This window comes from Chrysoperla carnea, chromosome 3 (genome assembly GCF_905475395.1).
Source record: "Chrysoperla carnea chromosome 3, inChrCarn1.1, whole genome shotgun sequence".
NCBI classification, from domain to species: Eukaryota; Metazoa; Arthropoda; class Insecta; order Neuroptera; family Chrysopidae; genus Chrysoperla; species Chrysoperla carnea.
The window spans coordinates 76,075,060-76,095,718 of record NC_058339.1 but is presented as its reverse complement, the minus strand read 5'-3'; the positions used below and the strand labels follow the sequence as shown (position 1 = coordinate 76,095,718).

Here is a 20,659-nt window from a genome sequence, read left to right as displayed (position 1 = left end):
TTCATGAAATTATAACAAAATTCATCATCAAAGTTTTAAATAATTACAAATAATTTCATCCACAAATTTAAACTTACCTTGGCGCTTGTACTACCTTAATCACCGTATATAAACTGGTATGGTAATTGTACTCTTTAAACCCTTCTTGCCACTTTTGCTTACTTGTCGGTTATTTTTCACTGATAAACATCAACATTTTGACTGTTAATAATTACCCCCTAAAAAAAAGCATGTATTACTAACCGTTTTTTTCCAGCTTGCATTTCATGACAAATACAGGATATTACAAATAATATACACAGGTGTGCCCTATTTTTTTGTTGATATATTGACGCGCGTAACGAATTTGTACCAAATATGTCAGTATAAAAATAGATTAAAACTTTTTGATATGTTAATCTATTGTTCCCAAAAAAAATACATATATGGGAGAGTGTACTACCTGGGATCGAAATTTACATTTAGATATGAATTTACTATTAATTAAGGGAACGTCCATAAACTAAGTGGTTCAATTCCAGCCTCTTCCCAACTCTTTCCTCCCTCCATATAGCCTATCCGTAATCTTTACTGAAATACAACCTCGGTTGGAACGTAGTGATTTTATAATCAAAGACATTTTGTATTTCATTATTTTGGTCCACACTCATAATTATTACAAGTTTATTGAAATATTTGAATACATAACACTATTAAATTATCAATTTATCCAGTTTTTTCTTTCCATAGCACACTACTTATAAAATTACTATTCAAAAATTTCAATAAACTTGTAATAATTATGAGTGTGGACCAAAATATTGAAAAAATTATTAAAAATGCGAACTTTGTCATGAAAATCGGTATATCGGCAAAATATTAAGATATAATTTGTCAATTTGTAGCAGACTGAGTTAAAAGTTATGATTTTTAAGTTAAGTATCTTAAAAATTGTAGCCCATCAATCTATTTGTCTGAGCAAAATTTAAAACCAATATTCCTATAAATTACGAAAATATGATGATGTCTTCATCTTAAATGCGACAAACTGTAAAATTTGTCAGCTGCTGTGAGAGTATAGGTCCCAAAATCCTGTTTTAAATTAAAAACTTACAACTTTACATTGACAATCTGCAGAATTTAATTAAGTAACCAAATGTTTTATTTGCTTGAAGTAATCCGGGGTACACTCATTACCCTACTGAACAAATTAAGGTTGTTGTGGCGCTACAGAAAAAAAACACTATTAGTTTAAATAATCGTGTTGACAGACGGACAGGCAGGCAAACAGACAAACTACTGGAAATGAACTATTTAGAAGATTTTGGAAATGGACTATTTAGGTGACAAACTTGGGACAAAACTTTAAAAAAATAAAAATCATTATCTTATTAATTCCCATAGGAACCAATGTTATTTTACGGTAATTTATTTTCTGAAGAACTTGCATAATTTTCAGGCAACCTTTTAAAAAATTTAATTAGTAATTCTTAACATGCTTTAGAATAATTTCTCAAAGTTAATTGGCTTTTGTCCACTAAGAATAAATCGATTGGATAAAAGTTTCTAATGATTAATCCTGATATATAGATGACAAAACACCAAATTAATTTTTATAAAATATAAGGATCATTATTATTTTTTTTAAAATAAATTCTTTAAAATTATACATCCTGTCACATGACAGTAAACACCAATCGGATATACTTTGAAGGTACTACGTCCAGCCATATAAAAGGCTATGTAAGTTTACAAATACAAAAACATGTAAACTTGCAAATACTTGTAACTTGAATTTACAAAAATGATTGTATGTCAAGTAATAATGTCATTCAAGACGCCATGATAGTCTACACTGTTTTAGAAGTAAATTTGAATTAGTTTTTTAAAATGCAAAATACATACTGTAAATAGTATTTTTTTTAAATAATACTTTTTTGGTGTAAGTCTCTGATTGTAATGTATAAACCAATTTTCAAATTTAGGAAAAAACCCTTTTATTATATAGACCTCGCACAAATTAAATGTAATCTGCATTTCGGTCAAACTTTTTCAAATTTGGGGAAATGATAGTTTAAGTCATTCTGAATAAAAGTTCCCTTGGTCACAAGTCATGAAAATGACAGGATCTTAACACTTCATATTATTGATCCACTGAACATTTAACACTGGTTCTTCTTTGAATTTCGTAACATATTCTTCAAAAAAACAAGAATTAAAAAACAACGCCCTTACATTAAAAAACATACGTATGCATGTATTTATACATATCTGTATATGTATTTGCCTATACACTCCAACTTTAATTTAGCTATAACATGAAATCCTGTCATTTTCATGACTTGTGACTATCGGAACTTTTCTTTAGAATGACATAAACAATCATTTCCCAAAATTTGAACAAGTTTGACCGAAATGCAAATTACATCTAATTTGTGTGAGGTCTTTTTTAGTTCTTATATTGGTGTTTCTTTTTTGTTTTCTTTAGCGCTTCAACAACCTTAACTGCATTTTTAAAAGTAGCCAATTAATACTGCGTACTTCAGGAAGAGATATGGTAATGCATAATTTATGCACTATGTGTATTTATTACCCAGTATTACTCATTAGGTAATAACATTTTATTTATTAAAGGCGGGTACCTTCATATAATATATATAATTATTAATCATCACTTGCTTGTCTGGCGCCAAACACACAAAAGGATATTACATATTTAAAATACAAAAAAATAAATAAATATTTTATTTACCTATAAATATTATTTTAACAATTTTTATTGTAAATTTCTTTTGTGAAACACGAGCATTAAAATGATTCATCAATAGAATTTAAATTAAAACATAAATGAAATTTAATTTTGTCCTTGAAAAATATATGTCTACTTTGTTTTTGTTTTTTTAAGGTATTTTGAATATAATTTGGCAACTTTTACTAAAATGTATGATATCTGCAACAGTGAATTCTCGCCTAAAAATATTTTCGTAAAATGAGTCATTCTGTACAATTTTTCTTTTATTATTGAGCGTCACAATAGCGATGTCTAACGCTATCTCTGAAATAAAATATAAAGGATAGTAGAAATGTACTCATTTTTACCAGCTATGATATCATAGCACCCCATTGTCAAATTTTTCCCCTCTTTCTTTATCACAATCGTAGGTCATGATTGGTTACTACATTTGGTCATTCACTGTTTTCCTGATTTTCATAATTTTCTATATACAGTTTAGCTTTTCATTCACAGATAGAAGCATAGGTGTATTAAAAAACTTATTGATGATAGTTTTATAAGTTAAACATTTATCTAAGAGATGGTACTAGATATACAATTCAAAATCAACCCTACAACCAACGTTTAATACAAATTAATAGTTTTTTCTTTTATTTATTTATTTTTTTTAATTTTATTTAAAGTAGTTCGGCTGTTTGAGCAAGTACAGTAAATATTCATTTTTTTTCGCGGGAGATGATAGTTCAAATTTCCTTGATCAGAATAAACCAAAGAGATTATATAACATAACATAGAAGCTTAAAAGCATAGGAAACACAATAAGTTAATTATTTACCATTAAAAAAGAGTTCGTTTTCCCTCTTTGTATCGCAGCCTATCAAATCGCTATTCTAATATTTCGAATTATGGTATAAACACGTGCATATCTGTGTCTTTCATAAAGGTAATATAACAGACAAAGGCAGCTATACGCGTACTTTTTTTAGATCTCTCTTTATGACGATCAACCGTTTGGATGGCCACATTACGATTTTATGTATTGATTCTATGCAATAAACACAGTTTTGGACCTTTTCCGGGGAAAAATTCTGAATTATTTCATTTTAAAATTCTAATTTTTAACACAGTATCTTATAGAAGAACTCACAATAATGTTAATTGTACAAACATTAATCGGTGACTGAGCTTCAAAAAAGTTTTCATCATGAAGAAAATTTATCACAGATTCTGTTTATGAAAAAAAAAAAAAAAAAAAAAAAAAAAAAACATTACCTTACGGCGCTTTCCAATAAGAAAACAACTTTGATTTTTGACGTTTAAACATCAAAAAATAGTAAAATTGATTTTATATTTAACGATATTTTTAAAACATTTAAAAACATTTACGAGATACAAATATTATTTTTATGCATAACATTAATTTTAATCATAATGGTTGTTATGGCCATTATTCTAAAGAAAGCGACATTATTCCAACCGCAAGTATCAGTCTATATTTATTTAACGTCTGTGAATTTATAATAAACATATACTGTGTTTCCATCCCAGCCATGGATATGGATATAGGAAAATTATTCCAATCCTGTCAAACATTTTTTAAAAAGTGAAATGGAAAATACTTCTTCAATCAATGAAGAAAACATTAAACTTGAAGAACTTGATTTAGTGAAACATGAATTTATTAAAGAAGAAATAATTGAAGTCAAAGCTGAAACAATAGAATATGACAAAGTGAATTTAAATGAACAATTTTTCACGGATAATTATGAACATATTAAACTGGAACAACAATTACATACAGAACTAATAATAAAAGAGGAAGAAAATGACCTAAAACATCTACGAAATGACAATAGAGACTGTGATAAAACATTTAAATTAAAAAAATGTCTAACTCAAAATAAAGCATTTCGGGGGTGTTTTGTGCCTCTGTGCCCGAATACTACTTCAAAACAGCCAGAAAAACTTTATTTTTCCATGCCAACGGATATGGCTATTAGAAAAAAATGGTTTGATCGTGCTCATCGTAAGGGTCCGATTGGAAAAAGGAATTATTATTGTTGCGAAGACCATTTTGTAGTAAGTACAGTACGAATATTATCATTGCATTATTTATAGATGACATATTTTCAAACACTGTTTTGCCATAGTTTTTCGTCAATGTTGTTAAAATTTGAATAGATTTTATGAAGTTGGACGTGATAAATATTTTAAACATTTTTTATTTCACTGCAAGAATAAATAATTCAATAACGTTTTACTGATACTTGAAGCGCAATTTTTGTCTTTTTTTCGTAGCTGTCAGAGGACATGATGGATTACATGAGATTCAAATTGATGGGGAAATTGCAAAAATTACGAATCAAAAGAGGCGTGTTTCCACATTTATTCGAGTGTCAAGACCGGAAAACAGAATTTTCTCCTGTGACAACACGCTCTGCACGCATTGAATTGTAGCAGAAACGGCTGGTTACTGAAATGTTACAAGAATCGAAAAACTAAAATGTATAACTTCTAGATTTAAATTTACAAAACGGTGGCTTAAAGAGAAAATTAGAAATATTGAAAATAAATACAAAAAATTTCTTTATTATCTTTAGCCTTTTATTACAGCAATGGGTCTTAGCTTAATACACTTCTTACTTATCCCAGCAGCATGACATGTATCAACAACATCCGTGACATTTTTATAAGATTCTGGTGCCTCTTCCATAACTAATTTTGGCGATGCAACACGTATTGATATACCCATTGATTCTAATTTTGCTAAAACGTCTGTATAATCTAAATTTCGCCGTGATTTAGCCCTGGATAATGCTCGACCCTATAAAAAATGCAATTGTTTTTCGTTTATTTTATAGATAAAAGCTGAATACTTTGACCCCAAGTTCCTTCTGGTGATTTAACTAGGTCGCTTTCTACTGTTACTTTAAAAAAAAAATTCACATAAGTTTTTAGTAATAATAAAGTTTAAGATAGTTAAAGTAGTTTGACCAGTATAGTGATAGTGGTCATATACACGGTGTCCTATACTGAATTTTCTAGAGTCAGCTCGCAATCAGAAAAAACTATAAATCATGAAGACTCAATCCAGAAAGAAATTATATGGGAACAATTTTGTGGGATACCCTGTATATCTTAAAGAACAGTGGGTTTACGGTCAAACTACCTTAAAATTTAATAAATTAAATCATTGCATTTCAAAGAATTTTTTTCTAATTAGAGCAAATTTTAAAAATTTACCGTTTGGACCAACGAAGGAACTCAAAGACTAAAGTAAGTATGTATGGTAGAGTTTAGACTCAGTAAAATTTATCGATGACTTACAGCTCCATGACAAGTTGATCCAAAAGTTTCTGTCATTCCTTGTTCAGTTCCTGTTAAAACATAACTGCATGTCCCCATAGTACCCCCAATTAACACAGGTTGTCCAGTTAATTGATAATCGACTGGAATTAATGGATGATGTGGTGGAAATGCTCTTGTAGAGCCCTGAAATTATAAAAAATATTAACACACCAGCCAGGCCGCACTTCGGGTTTTTGAGGCGTCAAAATTCCAATCGAGAATAGTCTATGAATCCTTTTAGGAACTGAATCGCCTGACACTGAATAACACAATAAGGCTGATCTGGGTACCGGGCTAATCTGACGTTTAAGGAAATGAAACAGTGGATTCGTTTACTCGAGATAGGTGGTCTCTAACGCCCTCTTCATCTAAACCTGTCATTCCCATGGCAAGATATTCGGTAAATTACCAAATCAAGGAATGGTTACGATAAGCACATCTTGGTACTGGTACAGCTAGGCCAATCGACTGTTCTCCCATTAAAACTTGCTAGAACACAGTTGAGAAGGGTGGTGAGACTCTTTGCAGGACATCGTCAATTGAACTAACATCTTCACAACATGGGGATGATGGACGACGATGAAACCTGCATACATGTTATTTGGACTTGCAAAAACCGAATGTTTGGTCTAAACCTTGGATCCATCAATCTTGGGAGAAATCCCAGCGGAGAAGCTGTGGTTTCTGCGTAGCGTTTGGCCTCGACAAAATCATATAGCTTCATCTGCTTGAAATAGCTTCTCTTACCCGGAGACGTCTCGCTATCGGATGACAGATTGTTCTCAAGGAGGGCATAAGTGACCCGTTAACTAACGTGAGGGGGGCTGGGGACCCATTTGCGGAACCATCCTTGGTATTATTATTTAATTATTATTTTTAATACATTTCATTTCAATGAATGATAGCCATTTTCGACATTTATTACATTGGATTAATAGAAATTTATATTATTATCGAAGAAACCTACCTTCCTATGAACTAATAATGTTTTCTGTTTTCCATCGACCATATGTTCTTCAATTTTCGCGATATTGTGTGAAACGTCGTAAATAACATGCATATCCAAATCGTCTGGAGTCATGTGAAATTGTTTTGCAAATGCCTGAAAAAAAACATATTTTTTAAATGAATAAAAATCGCTAGCCTATTTATTTTTCGCCTATTACTAAGATCGTTTTTAGTTAGCAAAACTGTAAAGATTAAAACTTTCTTACAATCGACACCATTTTTTAAAATTCGAAAATAAATTTTGGTTATATTTTTCTCGAAAATACACTGTATCGATCCAACAAGAGGAGTGGGGGTGTATTATACGTCAGTTTCGACTTTATTAATGCATTTCATTTTGGGGTTTCATGAGTTTGCGATTTTCAATACCGTGTTGCCTTAACAACTTCCTATCCAGATTTCCCTATTTTTTAACCCACGAACCAAAAAAGGGGTGTTATAAATTTGACCGCTATGTCTGTCTGTATATCTGTGGGTCTGTTTGTGGCATCGTAGCGAATAAACGGATGAATCGATTTTGATTTTATGTTTTGTTTGACAGGTAATTTAATGGGGAGTATTCTTAGCTATGTTACTTTAGGGTTCCGTACCCGGAACAATTAAAAAAATAGATGATGATCCTCAAAATCAGTTTAGTTTGGAGAAGGCTCCAAAGAAAAACGTAATTTAATGGAGAGTGTTCTTAGATACGTTTCAAATGCAAGTTTAGGGTTCCGCACCCGAAAAATGTCGGGGTTTTTTTAATTTTGTAAATTTCACTTCTTTATGTCAAAATATCACTTTTTTCTAATTAGGAGAAAATATGACCTTAGTGATGAATCTCTGCCCCACAAGAGGTTTTTTTAAACTAACAATAAGTGAAGAAATTAGCCGTAAAAAATCATAAAACCATACTTGTCTACATAAGAAAGTCATCGAACTTCGATTAACCCAAGCAAAATTCGCAGCGGCCGCCATTGATTTTAAATAATCCTGTCCTTCTTGCGAATGAATACGTGCACACGCTAGCTGACGATCATTTGTTTCAATATTATCACGTTTCATTGCCTTTTCCATTTGAACTAGCGCATCGGTAGCAACTTGATGTCCGAAACCACGACTCCCTGAATGAATCATGACACATATTTGTCCTTTACGTTCAATGCCCATTTTACTTGCTGCCCATTTATCATAGATTTCATCGACCACTTGTATTTCAGCATAATGATTGCCAGCACCTAATGTTCCTAGCTACAAAAATGCGGGTTAAATGTAGTTTGACATAAATGTACTTATTTTCAAAATGCTGGTTAACTTACAGTATTTCAGCAAATATTAAGTTACATACATTAAATCAAAATTATGGCCCGTAATCGCTTTAGAAATTGTTTTTTATTAAAAAATTTTTGGTAATAAAATTTACCTGAGGTAGACCACGTTTTTTCGCCCGCATGCTAACTTTTGCAGGATCTGCATTTAACATACGACCATATTCTTCACAATGTTCTTTATCTTCAGCCCAAATATATCCTTCACGTAATGACCAATCCATTCCCATTTCTAAAGCTTCTTCCAAATCATGAGCATTCATTGGGATTATACCTTTTGAGCCCACACCCACGGGAATATGATCGAACATACTTTGTGCTAATTGTTCCTAAATTAGAATTTTTTTTTAGAATTCATCCTAAGTTGAGAAGATAATATCAGCCCTTACTTTTATTGGTTGGACATCTTTTTCGACTAAATTTGTTCGAAGCAAACGTACACCACAATTGATATCGAATCCTACACCGCCTGGTGAAACAACAGATTTAGGATCAGACATATCAAATGCAGCCATATTTCCTATGGCAAATCCATATCCTGAATGGATGTCTGGTAAGCCAATTGATCGACCCACGATACCAGGTAGTGCAGCAACATTTGCAATTTGTTTAACACCTGGTAAAAACCCACCAACCATACCAGGACGACAAGCATTCCGTAACTCTTCCAACATTAGTTTTTCTAATGTACTGTTTACATAAAAACATCCTTCTACATTCATTCCAGGTTGAAAACCTTTTTTAATTCTCCAACAATATGGGCTCATCTTTTCTAGATATTGAAGTTCTTCATTATATTGCCTTACAACCATTATTAAAGATTATTCCGTCAAAGTTTAATCCAAAAAATACAAACTTTTAATACAAGACTAAGCAAATTGTGCAATATTTTGACTTTTTAGGCAATCGTATGAAATTCTAAACCGGCTTGTCAAATTTCTATAATTACAATTTAAAGATTATAGATGGCAGTGCAATATCAAGAGGCAATTTTTAAAAATTTTGTTGATTAAAAATTATTTTACATTTTGAATGCAATTAGCTTATTTTTGTTGTAATCGATGAAAAATTTATTTTTAAACATTTTAAAATTAACAATTTTGAATTCAGCGATTTTCGCTGCCGAAAAGTTAATTCGCATGAAAGTTTCCAAAGAACGAATTTTATTCAATTTTGGACTAACAATTAATTAGTCCAAAAATATTTCTGATTTCGATTTAATATAAAAGAAGGAATTCAACATTGAAACTCAGATCAATTTATTTTGCTACGTCTAATGTAAGAATTTCAAGTCCTCGGATTTGTGATTTCACAGCAAAGAGAGTGTTATCATGAAAATCGTATTTTAAGGAGCGGCAATGTTTTCGCCTAGTCCAAATTAGGCTAAAACCAATTTTTTATCAAAATCGAAGTTAAATAAATTTTCTCGAATTTTTGCAAATTTTTTAAAGAAGGGTTTAAAAATTTGAAAATTTACAAAAATATTTTTTATTCCTGATTTTAATGAAGCGGAGATTTTTCGAGATATTGGATCTTCGTCCTCGAAGTCCTCGGGACTTGAAATTTCATAGCCATGAGAGTGTTCTCTTGAAAACCGTAAATTGGATCGTATTTTACATAGTGCTATCGCTTTCGCCGGGTTGATATATGTCTAAAACCAAGTTTTTTCAAAATTGAAGATTTTCTCGTATTTTTGCTATAATGGGTTGATCTCCATAAAAAGTCATTTTCTATGGCTATTTTGACCCAAATTTTATAAAAATAAGATGGTTTTAAACCGTACGACTTAAAGTTTTCTAGACATTGGATCTTCAAGTCCTTGAATTTGAAATACATCAGAGCTATGAGAGTGTTATGTTTTAAACGCCTGACTTAAAGTTTTCGAGATATTTTTCAAAATAAAGTTTATTATAATAAAATAAAAGGAAACACAGTATGAGGAGCAGTTTTAAAATAAGCGCTCGATTATTATGACCAACATAATATAAACAAAACATTCAAAAAATCCAAACTTTTGACATTTCGTAAACGTCAAAAATAATTGTACAAAATTCCGCAACAGTTAAAAAATGATGAAAAATATTTTCAAGAAAAGTTATTAATTACCAATGTTCGTATCAAAATTATTAAGTGTAATTCTTACTGGTATTTTGTGATTGATTACAAGCAAAATAAATTAAATATTATGTAGAAAATTGTAATGGGAAAAAAGTAGCTTAAGTATGCTATAACCTTAAAATATATATTTTATATAAAACCTCTCTTATCATTGACGAATAATGATATTTTATCAGAAAAAAGTTAGCTAATGGAATTAAAAAATTGTATAAAAAAATCTTATAAACGTAGTTAACAAAAAAAAAATCAAAATTTTTTTGTATGATATTTAAAAAGAAAATAAAAACATTAAGTGAATATGCACTGTGGTACATGTTATAAAAAGTTTTCACTGATGAGAACACGAAAACAGTGTTCAGAATGTCGGCGATATTATTGTAAATATTGTGTAATGCGTAAAGCAAATAAGTAAGTTATGCATTTTTTCATTAAGTTAAGTTAAACTTAAGATTAATTAATTATTGAAAATTTAACTTGACTACATTCCATTAATTATCCTATCTTGATATTGATCTTAATACTCATAGTAGATTTTGCTGTGTTCTGGAAACTCCTTGTAATTTGGTAATTACTAGTAACATGATAATTTTATTAAGAGCGAGGCTATAGGTCTTTGTATCCCTAGAATTATCCCAAATGCAACGCAAATAACTACCGAAAGTCCGCAATAAATTGAATATCTTTAAAACTTGCTTCAAATTATTTGGTGTGAACATTTGTTTAAAAAATGGGATGTAAATGGCTAAACTCTTGTTCGTATAATAATAGAATATAGCAAACCTAGAAAGGAACAAAATATTCAGATTCGGTTTCTTGACAAAACAACAACTACATTTTGTTTTCGAGTCCATTTAATAAATATATAAAACAATTATTTTAAGTTTAAAACTTAAATTAATTTTAAAATTACTTTTTATTTCCATATAAATAAAGAAAAATAGTTTAAAAGGTAACTCAATTAAACTAGGATTCGAATCCGTGACCTTTTGCATTCAAGAACTATTTTTATATTTCCATTTTTCACTCTCTATTAAAGAAAAAAAAATTGAAAAGGAATTGTTTTTAATGTTTTGGCAGAATTTGGAAAAAGGATTAAAATTTTCTGAATGGTTTTCAAAACTCCATCATATGCGTATTTTTTCGAAGTTATGTGAGAAATTTGAAAGATCTTCGTCTTTTCGTTTTTGGGTCTATTTTCTTGACAGGCAAGAAACACTCAGTCGAATAATTTTGCATATTCAAGAAATATTTTAAACTTCTGTTTTTCACTTTTTATTAAAGAAAAAAATTGAAAAATAATTAATATCAAAAATATTATTGTTGAAATTAAGGAATCTTAAAATATAATGATTTACTTAAAACTTTACAACGATTTCTACAGTACTTTGTATATAGAGTTTAAAAAAAAGTTAATATATTAAGAATGCCAGATCAGCAAAGTTTTATGGACTCCAAGTAACGTTTTCTAAGAAATTAAGATAAGAAATAATAATTGTAAAGTAAAAAAAAAATGACGAAATATTTTATCGATGATTGTGTGTGAATGACGGATGTTCCATTTAGGATTTTATTTTTAATTTTTATACCGGGCGTATACAGGGTGTTCTATTATTGATTGCACAAAATTATACTGGTAAATTAAGCTTATGAAGACAAATGGAAAAGCTCTTTACCCAATTTCGATCTGAGGCCTGATTCGGGAGATGTGACTATGGGAAAAATAGAAAGATTTGTTCATTCACAGACCAATCAAACTCATTAAACGTAGTAGGTGTCACTTTAGAATATAGAGATGGCTATCATAAAACAATAATTGATTGTACATTGATTTAATTGGGTAGAGAATACTAAAAAAAATATTTTGTTGTCTTTATTTATAAATACAACAAAAAATAATAAGTATTTATTAAATTATTTCACCAATACAGAGACACTTAAAAGTAGGATGTGTCGTCATATGTATTACTATACATACGGGGGGATTACATTAGGTATTAATATTAGTAACAAAATATTTTTTTTAGTATTCTCTACCCAATTAAATCAATTTACAATCAATTATTGTTTTATGATAGCTATCTCTATATTCTAAAGTGACACCTACTACGTTTAATGAGTTTGATTGGTCTGTGAATGAACAAATCTTTCTATTTTTCCCATAGTCACATCTCCCGAATCAGGCCTCAGATCGAAATTTGGTAAAGAGCTTTTCCATTTGTCTTCATAAGCTTAATTTACTGGTATAATTTTCTGCAAACAATAATAGAATATCTTGTATATGAAATATATATATCAAGGGATAGGTGTTCATAAAATCACTTAATTAGTCAATTTCCGATTGTCCGCGCGCCTGTTTGGAAACATAATAATTCGAAAACGAAAAAAGATAAATATTATATAAGAGATTTAAACAAAAGTTTAAGCGTAAACACAAATAAACAACTTTTGTTTGAAACATTTTTTCGTAAACATCAATATTTAACCGTGAAGGCGCAAATTAGGGCAAAAAAAGTTTTTCTAGATAAAATACTACGAAATTTACGAAAACTAGAACAAATGGCGGCCATTAGTTCTCTATTATAAATAATAGAGATAGACTTCCGGGAATAGGAGTTTTTTATTGGAAATTTCCCCCTCTTTGAAAACCTTTTTTTTTTTAACTTTTTAAATTTTAATATTTTATGAAACGTTGGCAAAAGGCGAAATCCCTTTTTTTCATTTTTAATGTTTATAACTTTTGCAATTTTATATGTGCTGAAAAACACTACTATTTTTACGACCAGTATTTCTATTTTTCTATAATTTGAACTTGTAGACTATATAGCAGTATCGAGACGGGAAACAATTTAGTCAATTCAGCAAACGTTTTTGAATTGTTTTTATACAACTAATGATACAGAAAAATGTATAATAATTTAAAATAACACAATACAATAATCTCTCTTATCGTTGATGAATAATAATATTTTATCAGAAAAAAGTTAGCTAATTGAATTCAAAAATTTTATAAGCAAATCTCAAAAACGTAGTTAACAAAAAAATCAAAATTGTTTGTATGATATTTAAAAAAAACAAACGTTAAGTAAAAATGCACTGTGGTACATGTTATAAAAAGTTTTCATTGATGAGAACACGAAAACGGTGTTCAGAATGTCGACGATTTTATTGTAAAAATTGTGTAATGCGTAAAGCAAATAAGTAAGTTATGCATTTTTTCATTAAGTGGTTAATTAATTTTCATTAAGTGGAAATTTGAATTATCTTTGTCTTTTCGATTTATCTACTTGACAGACAGACACTGAATCGAATAAATAAATAAAAATTGTGAAATGTTATTGTTGAAATTAAGGAATAAATAAAATTTATTAAAATAGTAAATGTTTTCTATTTTTCTGTAGCCAATTTTAAGAAAAATTGAATCCAAAATTTTTTATCTTATTAATTTTTTAGAAAAATTTATTAATACAGAAAAACTTCTAACCCCTAATATTTGTTAGTTTTGACTACGTGATTTATTTTACGCATGTTGGAGCCTTGGCTTTAAAAAGTAATTTTTAACGTTTTTTTATTTTTACAGGCATATTAATTGTGAAAATTGTGCAGTTTTAACATCAAGGCCTTTAAATAAAACACAACTATTAAAATTAAAAGCAAAGGATTTACAAGTTTATTTAGCGAATAAACAAGTATCAACGAAAGGATGTATAGGTTTGTTTACGACAATTAAGGAGATCCTCCCAGTGGCCCAAAATAGTAGATAAATATTTGAATTTTTGATAGTCTCAGTTTTTAATTTGGAAAACTAATTAGGTAATAAGTCTTTCAAAAATAAGAGGAAGTTCATATGTACTCTTATGTTTTCATGCTTCGTTTTGTAATACAGTTTGTTAATAAAAAAAGGATGTTTTGGGAAGTACAATCGGAGACAAAAGTAATGAAAAATAGCCATTAGTGAATTTCTACGTTTTAATAGCATGTCACAAAGTAAATAAACAATTTTATCGACTGGATTTTCGCAGTGAATATGTACAATTAAATTAAATGCATCAATATTCGCAGCCAGCTGGGGGATTTTCATAAAAACCGTTGAATTTAACTTTTATTTAAATCATTTTTCCTTTTTATAGAAAAAGAAGATTTAGTAAATTTACTATTGGCACATGCAAATGGTACCACCGAAACACCGACTGAAACAAATTATTCGGATGATCAAACAAATCCTACACGACAATTATTTAAAAATTTACGTTCGTTTTTTACATCTACATCGGATGTATCGAGTAATTCACGTCCAGAAGCAAACAATCCTACTACAGCAGGTTATTTTAATTATTTTGTAATGTTACTTGTAACTTTAAGGCCGTACATACACGTTACAGTGTACCTGTGTAGTTAAACCTGGTGCAGGTTAGAGCATCCACACGCTACGGTAAATCGGAAGATTTGTACTCAATCGAGAAAATCCGAAAAACAACGGAACAAAAACGACATGCTTTCTGCTCAAGAAACTAACTTTATACCTGTATCGGTTTGTCGGACGGACTCATACACACGCTCAGGTCTACTCGCCTGCGCATGTAGTAAGAATCGAATTTCGATTCTTCTCCAGACGCCACACAAACTTCGATTTAAACTTCTCCAGTATACCGTAACGTGTATGTCCGGCCTAACAAATAATGTAAAAAAGTCTTAGAAGTCAATTTTAGCTTACTTCTAATTGTCTTATTAATTTGAAAATTTGCACACGTATCAAGGTCCGACGACAATACAATAATTTAATATTTTTATCCTAGTCTACTGACCAGAATCACTAGAATCAAGGATCTTAGTTTTATTACTTTCTTGAAATATTCATAGCAACTACAACGGCCAGATGGTGTAGTGGCTATAAATCGGGAATCAAAAAGGGGTTTTTGAAAGTTGATTCTTGTGATCACCATGTTATTGAAAAATTCTTACTTTAGGTAATGTACTTGTTATTGTCAAGTCCATAATAACACGCTCGTATTCAGGCACAATTTGGCTAGAAAAAGTTTCACAGAAAGCCATTTTCTTATCCAATTGTGCAGGATCCTTTGTAAATTTTTTTTTTGCTTATCTTTTCAACAAATTGGATAAGAATCGTTTTCTTGGTACCAAAACTGTTTTCGAGATTTATTTCTAGATTATACTCAGACGGTGAAAAAATTTAGTTTTTTATATTAAATACATAATACTCTTATTATCTTATGTTTAAATTTTATTAAATTTCTAAGAAAAACCATTTACGAGTGAACTATCTTAATTTGAGAAATTCTAAAAAGTAATTCTTCATTTTATTTTATGAAATTAAACAGCTGGTGCCCGAGTTCAATTTCACGCACGTCCACCATATTATAATCCTCCGCCACCAAATCTTGAGACAACAACTGAAACAACACCATCTACACAGAATGTAGACGTGCCATTATTAAATGTTGCTGTTGTATCGTCAGCTGAAGAAGCTAGATCTGGTAGTGGTGATGATGTTTCCAATGCAGAGAGTTCATCAATTATTTTACCCTCACTTATTACGGATACACCATCCCAACAGCTGCCACATGAAGGTCCACAAAATAATTCTGAGAGTGAAACTGATAGTGATATAATTGTTACAACAATTAGTAATAATGTAAGTTTGATTATTATTTTACGATTTTTTATTGTTATTTTTGGAGATTATGGTACTTAAAGTTCCCTCTATTGACTGTAACGTCAGTGAAGGCCACTTTTTCAATTGGACATTGGCCCAGAGACCCAAGATCGACGGAGCCCCGACCTGCCCTCAAAAAGCAATCTTTGTTGGCATCGTTTCATTGTACGCCATTGAATGGCAAAATAATTGATTTGTAATTCGATTTTCGAAGTTTCTAGCTCCAAACTTATGAAGCAGTATTAGGTTTCTTTTATTGGTTTTATATAATTAAATTAGGTTCAATTTAAAATAAAATGAGACAAAATGCGGCAATGACATTGAATAATTATTTAATTAGCACACTAATATTATGTCGAAAAACTTATCCAGAGTCAACTAAATGCTAATATTTTGTATTTCGTGTCAGAAAAAGAAAAGTATGAGGTTTTTCCTTTTCTGTATGTCAATAATGACGTGACCAAAGACGCAAAAAAAGGAGTGCGTACTCGATTTAGCTGCCAAATGAAGTTTTACAAAAAAGGAGAACCACATGATCTTTATTTGTCCATGACCTTCAAAAAGTTGAAAACGGCTTTGCAAATATTTTATTTTAGAAATTATAAGTCACTGCACATTTTTTGACATTGTAAAAATCTTAAAATAATTATCTGCTAGCAAAGCCGTGCCAAATTTTCGTATTATTTATAATTTTGACAAAATTAATTAATTAAATTAAACAAATAATAATTATTCAATAATTTGATTTAATCGTTTCCTTATTTATGATATTTTAAACATTTTGTTTATTTTGCATATTTATTTATTCAATAATCTACAGGGTGGACCATTTTAATCTATTGTGATTAATAGCACGTTTTGTAGTTAAGCAATCAAAAAATAACTTAAATGAAAGTTGCAGAGTTTGATGGGGGGACATCAGGTTTATCAGGACACATTTATTATTTAAAATATTTTTTCGAAAATCGTTAGCTTTCAGAAGAAATACGTCTTAATAGGAAATTTAAGTCGCACTTAAAAACTTAAAAAGTGAAAGTCATGGTCGTGGGAGAACGTCCTCTATTGCTTTTGACAACTTTAGGGTAGAGCATTTTTCTGTACCTAGCGTGTTTTCTATTGATTAATTGACATATTTTTCCGAATTTTTTAAATAATAAGTGTTAGTTTTTTATATGAAACAACTTTCTAATTTAAAGAGTTATCCTATCTGCTACTTTTTAGGCTTTAAATTGAGTATGATGTTCCCCATCAAACTCTGCAACTTTTATTTAAGTTATTTTTTGATTGGTTTACCACAAAACGAGCTATTAGTCATAATAGATTAAAATGGTCCACCCTAAATACAAGACACTTGGAGACACTAAAACAATTCATTTTCATTCTGTCCAAATAGTGGTGATTCCAAATAGTCACTGTGCTTTCGTTCTTTGAAATATTTAAACTGAGGTCAGGCGGCACCAGGCCTCTCTTTTCCACTGGGTGATCCGCGATCGAGTTCGTCCTCGATCTAGAAGTAAAATGAAGTTTTACAAAAAGTGATCCTGAAAGGTTAAAGACAGCCCTAATAAGGATCCAAAACACGATAATTTCCCTTCAAAATCAACTCCAAAACACAATTACATTGCTATATCAAATGATTCTCGAAATCTACTCGCAAAAAATAACAGATTATAAAAAATAGATAAATTCCAATATCGATTGAAATTTGCTCGCGAGATATTTAATTAAAATAAAAATTTTATTACAGAGTAATTTAACAGCATCAGAACGTGATATAAGTAATTCAAATGAATCATTTCATAATTTACAATTATCAGATATTAAGAATCAACAGGCATTACATGATTTAACAATACAACAATTAAAATGTTTATTAATTAAGAATCGGGTCGATTTTAAAGGATGTGTTGAAAAAGCTGAATTATTGGAACGTGTACAACGATTATGGAATGAATATTATCAATCCAGAGAAGGTACACTAATATGCTTTTAATTTTATTACTTTAAATATTGTTCTATTTTTGATCAATGAGGACAAATAATTTCTGTCTTGTAACGCTTATGTCATTTTTTTGCTTCTCATTTGAATTGCCCGTCTTATTTGTTAATATATGACTTTATATACAGAGTCTTTCAATAAAAGATGTCATTTAAAATTAAAAACAAAAACGTGATATTTTTGTGAAAAAAGCCATGTAGGCCAAGATATTTATGTAAAATACGGTGCAAAATAGCTGTGGATAGATCAAATTCTTGTGATCGTCTCGAAATGGACAAACCTGCGTTTTTAGTACTAACTCGTCCGTAACGAGTTCGAATGATTAATGATGACCAAAAACGGTATGAAGTTTACGAATCGTGTTCGCGATATTTTCACCGTTTCTGTAGTGAATTTTCACTATGTCAATACTTTCTGCGAATGGATATCGATCCATAACTAAAAATCTCCTATTTTTTCTTTGCCAAACGTCATCGAATGACGGTTGTTTGTTGACAACTAATAAAAAAAAGTTGGAAAATTAAAAATGACACTTCTTGCTGAAAGATTCATTCTTTATGAATGACATCTTAGTATAAATAAATATTTTTTCCTTCCAGGATTGGAAACACTTCCTATAGACGATTTATGTAAGATATGTATGGATGCTCCAATTGAATGTGTGATGTTAGAATGTGGTCATATGGCCACATGTACATTGTGTGGTAAACAGTTATCAGAATGCCCTATATGTAGACAATATGTTGTTCGTGTTGTTCGTACTTTCCGTGCATAATAAAAATAAAAAGAGATTCTTTGTCAAAACTGTAATCCCCCCCCCCCCAATGTCATCTTTACATTTTACAAAAACAAACAAATAGTAAAAAAAATCCAATAAATGTTCAAAAGATTTTTAATTGTAAATTTAGAAAATTTCATTTTTTTGAAACCAAAAAAAGTAATATATTAGTTTTTAGTTGTGCCAAACATAATAATGCCATAATTTTTGTCTTTATTTTTTTTCCGCTTATAAATTGTTTTTCTTAAAGTTGGCCACACATGTTGTGAAATAGGCTCATTGACATTATAGTACATAGACAGGGCATCGCCTGTCTTTATTACAGAGAGAAGTGTGCCAATATCAAAGGTAATTGCTTGGTTAGTCGAAGGTTATTACTTGATATACAAGGCATTAGACGAAGGGATCAACCAAGAGTGACTGGGCCGCATACAGAATAATCTTAGTAGACTCGGTTTAATAAACTGCGTAGACAATTGTATGCCTTTTTTAAAAATCCTTAAAATATTTAAATTAGAAATTAAGTGGTTTCAAGGAAGCTCTTTAGAGATTGCGTTAATGTTTAAAATAATAGGTCCATAAAGATTTGATCGAAATTTATGTCTTTTAGATCTCGTGAATGGTTCACTATTTTAACAATCCCACTTTCAGATAAAACCTCCGTTAGAATCGACGGAAATCCCGCTAGAATTGCATTTACTTTCAAGCTATGAATTTGAAGTAGTATTCAATCTTTTCTTCTACGTGTGAATTCTGCTTTATAAAGTAGAGAATGTTCCATGTGTTTCAACAACATCGACATCAAACATTTGAAACAAGCTGACCCTTTTTTAAGTTAGCTGGTTCAGATTGACGGGTTTGACACGATGGGCTCGGGCTTGCGCACAACTGCTTTACAGTGATGGATAACCGACTTTAACAAAACTCTTAACGTTGACTGCCTTCTTGTCTTTACGGTAATTGAGTATTAATTTAAAGTATTCAACTTTTGATGTTTTCCTTAAAGCATGTTGGCTACAGATCGACATTCACTCCTTTGCATCGACTCTTTTTAGTTTTTCCGAAATTATTGTTCCTCAATCCTCTTACGTTCATACAAAGTAGAGAATTTTATACTCAATTTATCGAGAAAGCAATCTCTATTTGAACGGATATTTGCCCTTACTGCCTTTTCTTATTATTGAAATTGCTTGACTAATATACAGTCATTAGCGAAATGGTTGCATAGCCTACTAAGTTGAGTTCTTTTGCGTTTTAGGGAGTCTAATAGTGGTAAATTGATCTGACGCCAGCGTAAATAATATTTATTATGATAATAAATGCTGTTTTTGCAGAAAGGAGTGGATCGCTTTAAATGCAAAATGACACACCTTTATTCTACCACTATGCATAGATGTCCTTGCTAACTCGATAAAACGATAAATAGAGAATATATTTTCTCAAACAGTTTTATATTTTCTTTTTTTAAATAGTTATGCCAAATTTTAACCCAATTTTAATCCTTGCCCGTTATCGAAGTATGAATATAAAGAGCATTTATAATGTTCTTGCTTCCATATTGCCTAAATATTTTATTTTTGATAATTTACTTACACCTAAAAAGTATTCAACTTATTTAATGTATTTAATATTATTTAATTAGCTTTTAATTTAATTATGACTTTACTACAATTAGTTCTTTGGTCGAAGTAATAAGATGCTTGTGGGGACAAAGCGC

General features: G+C 30.1%; 3 protein-coding genes across 3 annotated transcripts; 2 read left to right on the top strand and 1 right to left on the bottom strand.

The window, feature by feature from the left end:
• Nucleotides 1-4,276: 4,276 nt before the first annotated feature.
• Nucleotides 4,277-5,251, top strand: LOC123297000. Its single transcript, XM_044878749.1, has 2 exons — nt 4,277-4,792; nt 5,012-5,251. The coding sequence occupies exons 1-2, from the start codon at nt 4,322-4,324 to the stop codon at nt 5,168-5,170; spliced, it is 630 nt and encodes a 209-aa protein (XP_044734684.1). The 5' UTR covers nt 4,277-4,321; the 3' UTR covers nt 5,171-5,251.
• Nucleotides 5,252-5,282: 31 nt separating this feature from the next.
• LOC123296998 (RNA-splicing ligase RtcB homolog) lies at nt 5,283-9,286 on the bottom strand. Its single transcript, XM_044878747.1, has 6 exons — nt 8,766-9,286; nt 8,472-8,705; nt 7,964-8,299; nt 7,029-7,163; nt 6,041-6,205; nt 5,283-5,537 (listed from the first exon to the last, which is right to left on the bottom strand). The coding sequence occupies exons 1-6, from the start codon at nt 9,186-9,188 to the stop codon at nt 5,310-5,312; spliced, it is 1,521 nt and encodes a 506-aa protein (XP_044734682.1). The 5' UTR covers nt 9,189-9,286; the 3' UTR covers nt 5,283-5,309.
• A 1,432-nt stretch (nt 9,287-10,718) lies between these two features.
• Nucleotides 10,719-18,978, top strand: LOC123296999 (E3 ubiquitin-protein ligase RNF34). The gene is made up of 6 exons (XM_044878748.1): nt 10,719-10,902; nt 14,072-14,202; nt 14,622-14,813; nt 15,831-16,144; nt 17,913-18,138; nt 18,764-18,978. The coding sequence occupies exons 1-6, from the start codon at nt 10,793-10,795 to the stop codon at nt 18,937-18,939; spliced, it is 1,149 nt and encodes a 382-aa protein (XP_044734683.1). The 5' UTR covers nt 10,719-10,792; the 3' UTR covers nt 18,940-18,978.
• Nucleotides 18,979-20,659: the final 1,681 nt, after the last annotated feature.